This window comes from Betta splendens, chromosome 5 (assembly GCF_900634795.4).
Source record: "Betta splendens chromosome 5, fBetSpl5.4, whole genome shotgun sequence".
Taxonomy (NCBI): Eukaryota; Metazoa; Chordata; class Actinopteri; order Anabantiformes; family Osphronemidae; genus Betta; species Betta splendens.
Window position 1 is genome coordinate 15,178,367 of NC_040885.2, and position 12,635 is coordinate 15,191,001.

The following is a 12,635-nucleotide window of genomic DNA, read 5'->3' on the forward strand; positions in this document are numbered from 1 at the left end:
CTCATCATTCAGCAAGGCTTCAGATTCAGACTTACCGTCCCGTCTTTTGTGCGAATAGAAAAGAGTCCATTAATAAGGAAAATCAGCAGTAATGTTAAAAGCTTATGTGGCTTCAGTGTTCATTTGGAGTCACAGGTCTGTCCAGTTAAAACAACCATTATTCCATCATAAATATGTCTAACTCAATTATGCTGTTTACCTAGACTTCCTAAAGTTGTTGCAGCTGTATAAAGGTGGATATTTTGCTGTGTGATACTGTAGTTAATGCAGATTCAGACTTTGAGGCAATCGAGATTGTGGCAGCAGTCATACAGCACTGTAATGTTGTGGTTTATTATTATTTTTACTGTGTTTTTCCCAAAACAGACAGAACAAGCAGCACAGTAATTAATGAGGCATGTTTTGAATGTATTTATAAAGCATCTCCCTCCAGAGCTGATCAAATCAGGAAGAGGAAGTGAATGTGAATTGTTTTCAAATTCAAAAGGACAAATGACCCACAAATGGCCATAATCAGAAAGCTGTTGGTCTGTGTGTGCTTTAACGCTGCTTAACTACCCAGCATGCACCCTGGATCTTCCAAAGCAGCCCATTCATAAATCTAAATTAATGTCCTCCAGGTGTTTTTCACTGGGTGTTATATCGAGAGAGAGTTATGTGTACAGTTTGTCATGCTGTGAAACACAGTCCTGTCATTTGCTAAATGAGCTTTGGGATAAAGGAAGTGCTTAGTTTGATGCAGCTGAGCGTCTAGTTAATACAAATATGACAGAATTGTCAGGAATTGATTAGATCACATAGGGATGTGAAGCGTGATTGTTTTCTAAAAGCGATTCATCAAGCAGCCATAAAGTAGTGGCATCAGTGAGTTTAGTGTGTTGGCTTGTTCAGTGAGAGTTCTCAGTAAATGGATTTGACATTTTTTAATTAATCCTTGTTTGTGGGAATAAAAATAATAATTCACTGGGTCTGTTAGGGACTGGCTTTTCTTTTCTATATAATTTACTTCAAGTTTTTTTTTGTCTAATTATTTAGGTTTTTTTATTTCAAATTAATTATCTTTTTTAGGCTCATCTAAAAAGTTTTTATTATTTTATTTTTCCCAAAGGTATTTGGCCTTGAGTATAGTTTGCAACAAGGCTTGCAGATGCCTTAGAAATAACTGTGACAGGTTTATCTCTAAAAATGTTCTTTCATGATTACAAACCTGTTGAGCAAAAAAATGTTCTTTAATCAAAAAAACAGCTTTTATGTCTGACAAATTTCTGTGTCACTTGTTAATGACACATGGATTTAATTATTAATCAGTATTTAATTGTACTCAATCCAAAATTACAAACCACCGCCCAAAGAGCTCTAAAAACTGCATCATCCAAAATTCACAATCCAGGTTCAAAAGATGAGGGAATCCAGGGAGCATAAGGGCCGGAGGGCAGAGATCAGGTTTACTGGGCAGAGAACAGGGTTTAAAGCCAGAAATGTGCAATCAGACGTAAAGAGCAGAGGAGGCTGAGGATGAGACAGGAGGTCATTCTGGCATAGACACAGAGCTACTGGACCAGAGTACAGTGTGGTCATTGTCACAGGTCCACGCACTGAGACTAATTAGACGACGGCTGCTTAATCTGGGGCCTCCGGAACAACAGCCTTCCTGCTTTTCAACCAACTGTGCACTTCGAGTCTCCTTTCGGCCAAGCAGGTAATCCCGGCCGCCGGTGGATCAGGAATAGTTGAAAAACTCCGAACTGTGGCTGTTAAGGATGCGGGTTAGACACACCTGGAAGCAGGAGGCGAGGCAAAACGAAGAAGATGAGAGAATGAACTGCCATGGCTGAATTAGACAGAGATCACGGTGAAACGGTGACGAAGAAAACCCTTTCTAATGAAACGTTGCTTCAGCCAGCGAGTGTAATAACGCAAATAGATGGACAGTTGCACTGTAGCAATAATAACAGTTTGAGCTTGATTTTTTTTGGTTTCATATTCACGATGGCGCCCTGTGATGCCTTTGCTGTTTGTTTGTACCAGGTGGCTTAGGTGGGATAGCATGCTGGGCTCGCGCTCATATCAGGGAAGGTCTCATCATTAATATTTGAATTACATCCATCTCTTTTCCCTTTGGTTTTCCACAGCCATATGAAGTGGTTAAATATTTATATAGCTTTGAGCTAGACCTCAAAAGGTTTGGAAACCCAGAAACTAAAGTAATGTCAAGCTGGTAGGCTGCCAGTTACTGTAGGCAGACAATACTGGATAACTATAGGTGCTTCTACAGTTTGGCACTGGTTAGAAGCTTGATGCATTATTGGCACCCAGAGCTTATGCTGCACACGCCCAGCTAATATTAAAGTAATAAAGACGGGAATTTTCCCATTTGAAATCAGTATTACAGCGTTTTACAACGCGCATACTAAGACAGTCAGGGTTGTGTTTACGTGAGCCGCCTGATAAAGGACGCAATGTGTTGGATTTAAAGGTTTTTTTTTTTCTGTCACCTAAAGGTCGGATGAATTGCACGGGTGTGGCTGAGGGGGGACGGCCCCCGGTAGCAGAATCGCAACGGGGTAAAACGTCTCCACGGAGCTAATCCTGTGATTGATGCTGTTCCATTAGAGAGGACCTCAGGACCTCTGAGTGGCAGAGATGTGGCACAACACGACGTCTGTGTCAAAGCCTCTAACCTCAGGTAACACTGACTGACAAGCCAGTGTTTGCAAAGAACAACAGTTAAGCACATCTGCGTCTGATAGCAGACACTGAGCTGACCACTCAGCTATTGTCTATGCGCTGATAGGAATGCAGCGTTAAAGGCAGAGTCCACTACACTTTCGTCCAATCCACAATATACTGTACAGTATATATAAACCCACCTACTGTAACTACAGAACCATCAAACCAAAGCAACTTTCATCTTCCCCTCCTCCGTCCGTCTTAGCATGAGGCAAACATTAAACCCCCTTTTTCGGTGTGTAATACCACAACTCCAGGGCCTTAAAGTGCTAATCGCCCACCTTGTTGCCGTGGTCCAGAGAGGTTGCCCGCGAGGCAGCAAATCGCCGCCGTCACCGCCGGGACAGCCGGGGCCTGTCAAACTAACAGCGGATGAGACATTCGGAGCAGCGGGATCACAGGAGGGAGCAATGTGATGAGGCACGAGCGATCAATATTCACCGCCAAACACCTTTATGTATACGACCGGTAGCGTGCGCCATTATGCCCCCCGACCACAGAGCCCGACATAATTTATTCTGACAGATCTGTGTGTGGCCATGTGTATGAATGAGTGTGTTTGTGGAAACAGCGGAGTGTGTGTGGAGCAGCGCCACGCAGCAGCACTGGCGACGCTGAATAAAGCTCTGATGTGACTGTGTGACTGTGAAAGGAATTTAAAGTTGTTAAAATCCTCACACCTTCCGTGCAGGTCAATACAAGTGTAATTAGCGGAATGTATAAACGTGGTTGGATGTTTCTGTCAAAAAAAAAAAAAGGCACTGAACCGTAATACTTTTATTTGAGGTATTGACAGATTCATGTCATTATTTGTCTAGAGATAAATGCTTGAAAGGCTTAATCAACTTCAAGCGAAGATTTAAAGTTGACATGTTGCGCCGGCCACGACGCCGCATGCGAAACAAATCATGATCCGATCTATTAAAAGAAACAGGTTGAAAGACTAACAAAGATTAGATTTATAATATCTGTCAGGGCAGATGAAAAATATCCCTAAATCCTTGTAGAGATCTCAAAGAGGATCAATGTAAGCAGGCCATTGGCTTTTATGACATGGCAGGTTTTTCTTCCTTTTATACTTCATTCTGTCTCACCTCCTGCCTCTCCACACCTCGCTCTCCTGGGGCATTTATGTGGATGAGAGACGAATGAATCACCGTAGAAGTAGTGAAGAAATAACTTTTCATGTGAAAACACCTCAGCTTTTATGGCTTTACTAAATGATCCATAATGCGGGCGGGGAGCACTCAGTCCCGCAGATTAAGGTGGGTCAGAGCGGGTAAGAGACTCGGCGCTGCAGCCGTTAGACCCCTCCGCGCAGCTCGCGCCCGCACGGCGTCGGCTCAGATAGGCACAAATCTCTTTTACGAGGCCGCCTCTTAAATAGCTGTCAGTCTAGTGTATCACATGTGGCACACTCCTCCAGCTTTCCTCACAGTAATTGAACCGTCTCTCCCCGAGTGCTGGAATGCTTTGGGAGGCCATTCCGACAGCCTGTGTTGATACCATTAAACCAAACTCATGCATAAATCTAACTACAGTACAGTACATGGGCATCGTCACCCAAAAAACAAGCCTCCGCTCTGCTTCAGTTCATAGAGTCAGAATATTACTTTATCTCACAATGTTAAAGCGTCTTCAATTACTGGGCCCCTGATTAATACATCTGTTCTTCAGTCTTTACAATATTAGGTTCCCTTTAGAGAAATGCTGCTCCCTTGATGTGGATTCCCTGGATAATCACCTGCCGTAGTCACACATGGGCCAAATCAGACGTTGCTCACAGTTTGTACTGGAGCGTGCGGGGTAAACACAAGTACAAGCAGCTTCAAAGCGGCAATGTTCAAAGACGTTCAAACGCGAGTAGAGAAAATGTTGTATCTCCTAAACCGCTGAGCACAATTAGTTAAAAACAACAAATGCATAACATAAATCTGGAGCTGTGTTTTCGCTCCCCTGACATTTACTGCTGCTCCCTTAAAGCAGACAGTCATGCGTAAAAGCCCATTAAAAGATATGCAAGTATGGAAATTATGAGATCATGTTGCTCCTCACCAGTGCTCAGACCAAAGCCCAACATCGGAAATGTTGAAATACCGCCTGGTACATTAAATTGGAGAATAATGTGGGGCAAGCAGCTGCAGTTCAAGCCAAATGACTGTCCCATGCATTCTGTTCTGCCAGAGGATTCAATGAGTACCAACAATGAACAACATGCTCCCTGTGTAGTCGCTGCCTATGGTGAGGAACGTCACAGAGACAATGCTGCAGTCACAAATGCAAGAAAGAGGTAATAATTGTGTTTTTTGTGTTACGTCAGTGAATAAAGTTAGACTCGCAATATTAATACCTAAAGTTTGGATAAGTTAGCCTTGTGAGTTGACTAAATCTTTATTTAAATTAGTTTGAAGCTCGTACTGACTTGATCTGGGTTAAAGTAGCGGCTACTAGCAAATCAAAAGATGTTTTACTCAACTCTGCTGGTTGTGATTTGACCTTTTGACCCCACACAGGTTATCGACCAAACTAACGGACTCTTCCAAAAACACAGGTTTGTGGAATTAGTAGTTCTGCAGCAACCGCTGGGTGTCAGCAGAAGAATTAAGTTCTCCGTTAAAAAAACAAGCTGAGAAATCGCGTCTAGTTTAATTAAGTCTCATTCAATCCTTTCTTGTGTGAATATGCGGCGAATGTGAAGTTTTGCCGTGTAACGAAACAAAACAAACTCGGCCCGAACGGATGAGCCCGTGTGGGGGAATAAAGACAGACAAAACTCTGTGTTTTGTTCATTAAAATTATTATTGCTACAGTGCACGCTGCCTCATCGGAGAGCAATTTGTGATTGAGGTTTTAGTTGTTGAGAGAAAAACAACTCTTTAGATAATGAATGTGTGGCGCTTCTCTCCATTAGACATACTCCTCTCGTTACTGCTCCATGCATTACATTCCAGTCTACGAAAGTCAATAATTTTTTTATTGAATTCCCACGAGTCCATCAACGGCAGAATCTGCCTAAGTGAAACGCCCGCCATGCCAGCAGATAGTGTAAGTAATGACGTCTCCCACTGAAAACACTGATGCAAGCCAGGGCTTTATTAGGGGCCCAAGCGCCAAACTTACTGCCTCGCTTCTCTTTTTAATATAAACACAATGAATGAGCATTTGCATTTATATGGTTCCTCCAAGCCGGCTGACGCTGCTGCCAGCCAGTAGCCAGGAACAGCTGAGCGTCAAACTGATTGTCACCTGGGGAAAATTAAGATAAGGGTGTAATCCCGTGGACGAAAGTGGTTTTGTTGGACCCACAGCACTGGGGCCGACCGGTTAGGCAGAATTAACCCCCCCACCCCCGCCTCTTCCGGTAATGAAAAACCACTTGTCTGCATATACAGTACTGTAGACTTATATTTTCGATATGTTAAGAATTATACATCACTCGCCTCCAACTAGGATGCAGCGTATCAGGATCTACAGCTCCAAGGATCTGGATGGTGTGTACTTTTGCATATTCATAATAATATTTAATATATGACTCACAACATGAATCACAACAGGCTGTTCTAGTTACTGTAGCCCTGCTTTGACTCGCCTGACTTGGATGAAGGCAACGTGGTTGACAGCAAGCCGCTTGTTTGTCTTTATCTTTCCCCACTGGTTGAGTCTCAGGATTATGTGGTTTGATGTGATTTATCAGATGTAAAACACCCGGCCCGCGTGTTTCAGCAGCGGCGGCGGCGTCGCGTCCCTGCGACAATGGCCGCATCATGCGCTTTACACGCTCACGGGTTCAAGCCGAGCGTTTGGCAGCCGCGCGCCAAGAACAGGATGTGATAGGTGACAGCAGTGATCGGAGCTGTCTGATTTAATGGCTGGCTGGCTTTAATGGCGCCTCAACGCCCCCCCCCCTGCCTCCGCCCCCCTCAGGAGCTCCTCTGGATGACAGGAAACAAACAGTGCTCTGACACTTCCTGCTAATTAGCATCATTAGCATACGGCCATTATGTGGTTGGACAGTAGCATGACAGGGCTCCGAGAAAGGCTACAGCAGTGACCTTTGGTGGACAACACCAGCTGTCAGTAATTACCCACAGCACCGGCCACAGGGCTGAAGACAAAGACCGACTACTTGTCCTTGAGGACCTAGATTCCCTTTATATCATCCATTTTCTGTAAGTGAAATTATTTATAGAAAGTAACGAGAGGCGCGCACTGACGGCCATTATGAAATAATTTCCCAACCTGAAAATGAAGGAGCTTAAAGTTTTCCGAGCTTTAGGCTGAGCTTTAACTAAAATGTGTGACTAAATGTGGAGTCGCGCTTGCGTACTCGCTGCCAGAGGCCTGTGCATGCAAACATGCAGTCCTTCCCTGAGTGGAAAATAATGACTTAAACACTGTTGCACCACAATCCCAATTTTAAGGTTGCGTGTAGAAATAAGTCTATTCTCTGCCTAAGTGCCTGTAGTCCCAGTAATTGTTTCCTCTATATTTCCCCCAATACCCTGTAGATCATTTATGTCTCTATTCTGCGGTGTAAAAGGTCCTCACTTAGATTTCTGTAAATAATTTGCTCTCGCGCTAACATTTTTTCTGTTCAGGCTGATTTGATACTACGTGGACATCCATCTTTTACCCACAGCTTGCCTTGAACCCTGACCTGGCCAGCCGCCGTCCAAGCAACTCTAATATCTGTCTCTGTGAGTGCTGGTCTCTCGGCGCGGTGGGTCTACTGTATGTTGCTTTTTTGGGCCGTGGTTGCCTGGGACCCGTAAGTGAAGGTCTGGTGAGGTCTGACTTCGCAGAGGTGCCTCAGTGTCCCTGCTCTGCTCGGGGTAATACACTCCTGTATTGCCACTTTCATCACTGTTATGAATCTCGCTTAGACTGGCCCCTCCGCTGGGACCAGTTTGCTATTGGAGAGCCGAGCAGAGGTTGTTGCCTCTGACAACACAGCTCCCACGATAGCCTAAACACACAAACCCTCCAAGCTAAGGTGATGATTTTCAACTGAAATGAGTTTCCTCCGTGCGGTGGCAAAGCTCAGCCTTAGAGACGGGTTACAGGATCCTGACATCCCAAAGCAGCTCGAGGTGGAGCCGCCGCTCCTGCCAGTTAAAAAGAGCCAGTGGAGGTGGTTCACGTGTGATCAGGAGCCCTCCACTGAACTTTCTGCTGCATGTGGAGGTTCTTCAACGACTGGTTCGGTGAAACGGAAGCAACGAGTGTTTGCGTTGCATCATCTCAGAAGTCCCATTCCTTTTGTGATGCGAGGTTGTGTTTCTGCGCAGGAACGTCCGTCATGAAGGTGACCGCCTCAGACGCCGATGACCCCACGTACGGCAGCAGCGCCAGAGTGGTGTACAGCGTCCTGGACGGAGAGAGGTTCTTCACCGTTGATAAACACACAGGTGAGGCTGATGAGAACGTTCCTTTCCGTTCTCTTCGTGATCTTCAGCGGCTGCAGACTGAAGCTCAGAGCGCACACGTTGGAAATCTGTCACCAAATACATGAAAAACGAAATGAAATTTTATTCACCACTGAATCATCCACTAGATCTGTTGAACTGTGTTGGTTTAACTGTACATCATCTACACTGATCGGCTGAGAATTACAGCCCATCAACGACGATCGCATCAAACTCCTGCGGGTGCAATTCCACCAGATCTCACATTCAGCTACTGAAAACTTTCCCCAAGCTGTCCAGTGCAAACATCCCCCTCTGTTACGGAGCTCATTGGAGCGATGTGGCCTGACCCTCAGTCTTTCAGGAGCAGCTTAGCATTGTTGTTGCCTTTGAATTCTCCTCCAGGGAAAAGCACTAAAGTTTTAATCATTCCTCTTTTGGTCTCCTGGACTATGACTTGGTCGGCCCTGGTGCTTGGATGATAAATGGCTCTGCCTTGGTGGGACTAGTGAGGAGACTCGAGGTCCATTCCAGCTCCTATCTCACCATCCGTCCACCTTCTAGCCCCATTTTGTGGGCGAACAAGCCATTTTAATTAATGGGCATGAGGCGACAAGGTTGAAATGAAGATGAGGCAGCTGTGAATCACAATCAGCCGACAACAAACTCTAAACTCAGATTTTCCTCTTCATCATTCATCTAGTAGGTGTATGATAGAACCAGAAGTCAAAAATCGGTTTAACAATCACTGAATGATGATCTATCTAGAACACTTTAATATTAAATTTTTCTATTGCTCTTTTATTGATATAGACGAACAAATGATGCACCTGCACCCAATTGTCTGGTACCTTCAGTATCTTATGAAAAAGAACCCGATGTAACAGTTCACGCTGACCTTTGTGGGGTTTATTATGACCTTTTGCATAAGACTTCAAAGAAATTCAAAGAATAGACAGAGGCTTGCTGTGCAGTGTGGTGGCGCACGACAGCCCTGTGCTGAGTTTGCTTGTGGTTCAGGTGTGTGTTTCTGTGTGTGTGTGTGTTCTCGTACTGTACATGCACATCCTCAAACCTCCAGAGTTCCAGCATATCATTGCATCACGCACCAGTAACACGCTGTAGTAAAACTCCAAACAAAGGGATAATACGCAGCCTGGAGAACAGTGTTGTACATGTGAATGCGGCTCTCGGAGGACAGATGTGCAGCTCTGCCTGGATGTTTGAACAGTTGTCCACACATCTGCGACAGTAGGTGGCACCGGCGCCGTCCAGTGTGTTGCAGCGGCGGTGCTGGCCGTGCATTGCCGCTCGTATTTGGATGCATCCCCTCTGGCCCTTGGTGCATGAACCAGAGCCTTGCCATTTGCCTCCATGCTTAAGTCCAGGCCTGCACGCGCTGCGTTTTGGCTACCCATGAAACATGGCCGAGGGCTGAATGTGCCTGGAATCAGTGAGTTGTGTACCCAACACGGTTAAACCTTCGGGAGTGAGATAGCACACAAAGTCCAGGAAATGCATCAATAGATTCTGATGTGAAATATCCCAAGGGGGGAAGTGGAATTATATTACTGCTGCACAGTAAACCAGCCGGCTAGTGATGCGGCTGCTGCTGGGCCCACAAAGAGAATGTCTCTTTTAGACCAACACGGGCCACGTTGTAGTTTGGGAGAATGAGACTATTGGTGACTCTGACAATAAAGACATTACACATGTAACTCAGCCTTTTACCAGAGCCGCTCCGTTTGTCTGTATTATTGCTGAGCAGAAACGTCTTCTGATGATGGTGCGGCCTGCGTTTAACTGGAGTTTGATATCTGAACACGTGGCTTGAAATAAACAGTGGTTGCATTTGTTTTGCTGCTCTCTGTTCGCTTCCTGACTCCCTCTATCTGCGCTGTATCACTTCCTCAAAGTCGCTTCCTTTCTTTTGAAAATCCACTTCTCGGGTTTGATTGCAGTCCTACCCGCCGTGGGAGAGTTGTAATGCCGGCGAAGGCGGCTGAGGCATGCCTTCATTACACCTCGATATAATACTCATTTTAATACAGCTGAGCCAGAAAATGGTGTATGTGCAGGAGCGCAAATGTGACACAATCTCCTCCATCCAGCCCGTGGAGGGGAGATAGAATGTGCCGCTCTGCTGGCAGAATGCATTGCTTAGCAGAAGCTGAGATTCAAATGGAGGTGGGAACTTTAGCTGATTATTGCACATGTGCACTAAGTGCCCTCGCTCACGACAGCGACTCCCCACCACTCACTCCTTTCCCCCTCTCTGTCTCTTAACGTCAATCTCTCTCTCCCGTCCCTCCATCATTAGGAATCATCATGACAGCAGTGGCGGATTTGGACCGGGAGACACAGGATCGTTACGAGCTGGTCGTCAAGGCAACAGACATGGCAGGACAAATGGGCGGTCTCTCCGGCTCGACCACGGTGACCATAGTGATCACAGACGTTAATGACAACCCACCACGCTTCCCACAGAGTGAGTGTCTCCAGCAGAATCTCTTACTTTAGCAAAGAGAAAGAGACGGTGGGAGACGGGAGGGTGGAGGCACAAGAGGTGGAAATGACTGCGAGCGCAAAAGAAAGACGTGAGAATTAGGAGAGGGAAAAGTGAAAGGCGAGGCTTCAAGAAGATGATAAAAGACAGGTCCTGCAGTTTAAAAACCTGCAGCCTCCAGACAACAGTGCAGTAGACGAGAGCAAACATCCGCCACCACACTGTTCTCCAGAGGAGTCTGGGAAAATATCAGTCTACAGGCCGTCACATAGAAGTTTATCAGACGTGAGGAAGTGATGCCTTCAACGGAACGTTCGATTGCTCACTTAAAGTGAGGCTCAGGAGGACCTGGTCAGTGTGGCAGGTTGTAGCCTCATCCTAATGCTGTGGATCCAGCGTTGTGAGGCGGCCTTCAACTTGGATCTCATGTCATTTAAACCATTGTAGGTGAGGTCACACCTGAGTGTGCAAACGCACGTAATCCTGCTAAAAGACTTGAGATGTCGCTCAGAAGGAATAGACACAGGACTGCATGGGTTTTGTCCCCAAGCAGTAATTAATCAAAGACAAATGATCGTGTTGAAGCTCACCAGCGTTTGTCTTTTGCTTCCTCTGTAAATGCGTGTCCTGTTTTCTGAAGGTAAAACCCCGACACTATTACTTTTGTTACAGCTGGAGGAACAGCATCTGACAGTCTGCTTGATTGTGTTTGATATGTCGCCACACACCTTTTCTTATTTCTGTATAAATCATATTTACTCAGCCAGAGGGATAAACCCTGCAGGATTACATAGTTCCTGCATTGTGTGCTGCGATGGATGGATGGAACCGAGCCTCGTAAATAAGATGCGACGGAACATCGCGTACTGAATATGTAAAAACCTTGACGTTGTGTTTACATAATTCCCCTCTGGGGAACATTAATGTTTTACCTTGTTACTTGGTTGTACCTTGTCATAATGAACATAATGAGCAGATTATATAGATTTTTCCACACTCGTTTAATGTCATTTAAATGCAGCAAAGTAAAAACGATCTTACAACTCACGTTTCTTCTTTCATGTCTTCACATGGTTCTCCTCCATGTGTATTTCAGAGATGTATCAGTTCTCTGTGTCAGAGGGGGCGGCCGTGGGAACGCCGGTCGGACGCGTCATAGCCACCGATGCCGACATGGGAGAAAACACGGACATGAGTTATCTGATCAAAGAGGGAGGGGAGCTCTTCAAGGTCACTACTGACGCCGAGACACAGGAGGCTGTTGTTTCCATCAAGAAGGTACGATTTATTATCTATTAATGTCTATCTATTAACCCAGTCTAAATATTGACCTGTTTTATGTACAACATAGTGCTGTAAGCATTAACACTAAATAAAAACCTAGCAATTGATTGTGTCATTTAAAGTTAGACATGTTACTATTATCCAGGTATTAGATCCTCATTACCTGTCAGCATCTGTTGCTGACGTCGCTGGCTGAATGCTGTTATAGACTCGGTGGTTTAGAGTTCGCTAAATATGGTTTGGAGATGTGTCGGTAAACTGTTGTTTCTTGCAGCTAGTGCATAAGTTTTCCCTAAGTAAGTTCAGCAGCTCCTGCCCTGTTCACACAGAATGCGAGATTGCGCTGAACAGAGAGGGAAAGAGATGATTGGCCTTTGATGGTTGATGAGCGTTGGTTGGCAACTGGGGCCGCGCTGGTTCTGTCAGTCTCTTGAACTGTTTTTAACTTTTTTTTTTGCACCTTGCACCCACTGACAAAAGGAGGACGAAAATATATATAGAGATTGAAAAACAAAGATGTCAGAGTCTTTTGTGTCATCAGTGGAGCCTGACAGAATGACCCAAGTCACGACGTGGCAGCGCTAATCAGCGCAGCTATCAGCGATGACCCAGTGGTAACCTGCTCCTGCTGGCATCATGATAACGTGAAAGAACTTATTAACTCAAAATGGAGAGCTGTACAGCTGGCTTACATCATCACAGCTCTCAGG

General features: G+C 45.4%; 1 protein-coding gene across 10 annotated transcripts in view; it reads left to right on the top strand.

The window, feature by feature from the left end:
* Positions 1-12,635, top strand: part of LOC114855663 (cadherin-22-like) — a 159,395-nt gene that overhangs the window by 119,665 nt on the left and 27,095 nt on the right. For all 10 annotated transcript variants that reach the window (XM_029151000.3, XM_029151002.3, XM_029151004.3 and 7 more), the window contains 3 exons: positions 8,019-8,138; positions 10,456-10,623; positions 11,738-11,919. In XM_029151000.3, coding sequence (XP_029006833.1) covers positions 8,019-8,138; positions 10,456-10,623; positions 11,738-11,919 — 470 coding nt within the window. The remainder of the gene's footprint in view (positions 1-8,018; positions 8,139-10,455; positions 10,624-11,737; positions 11,920-12,635) is intronic.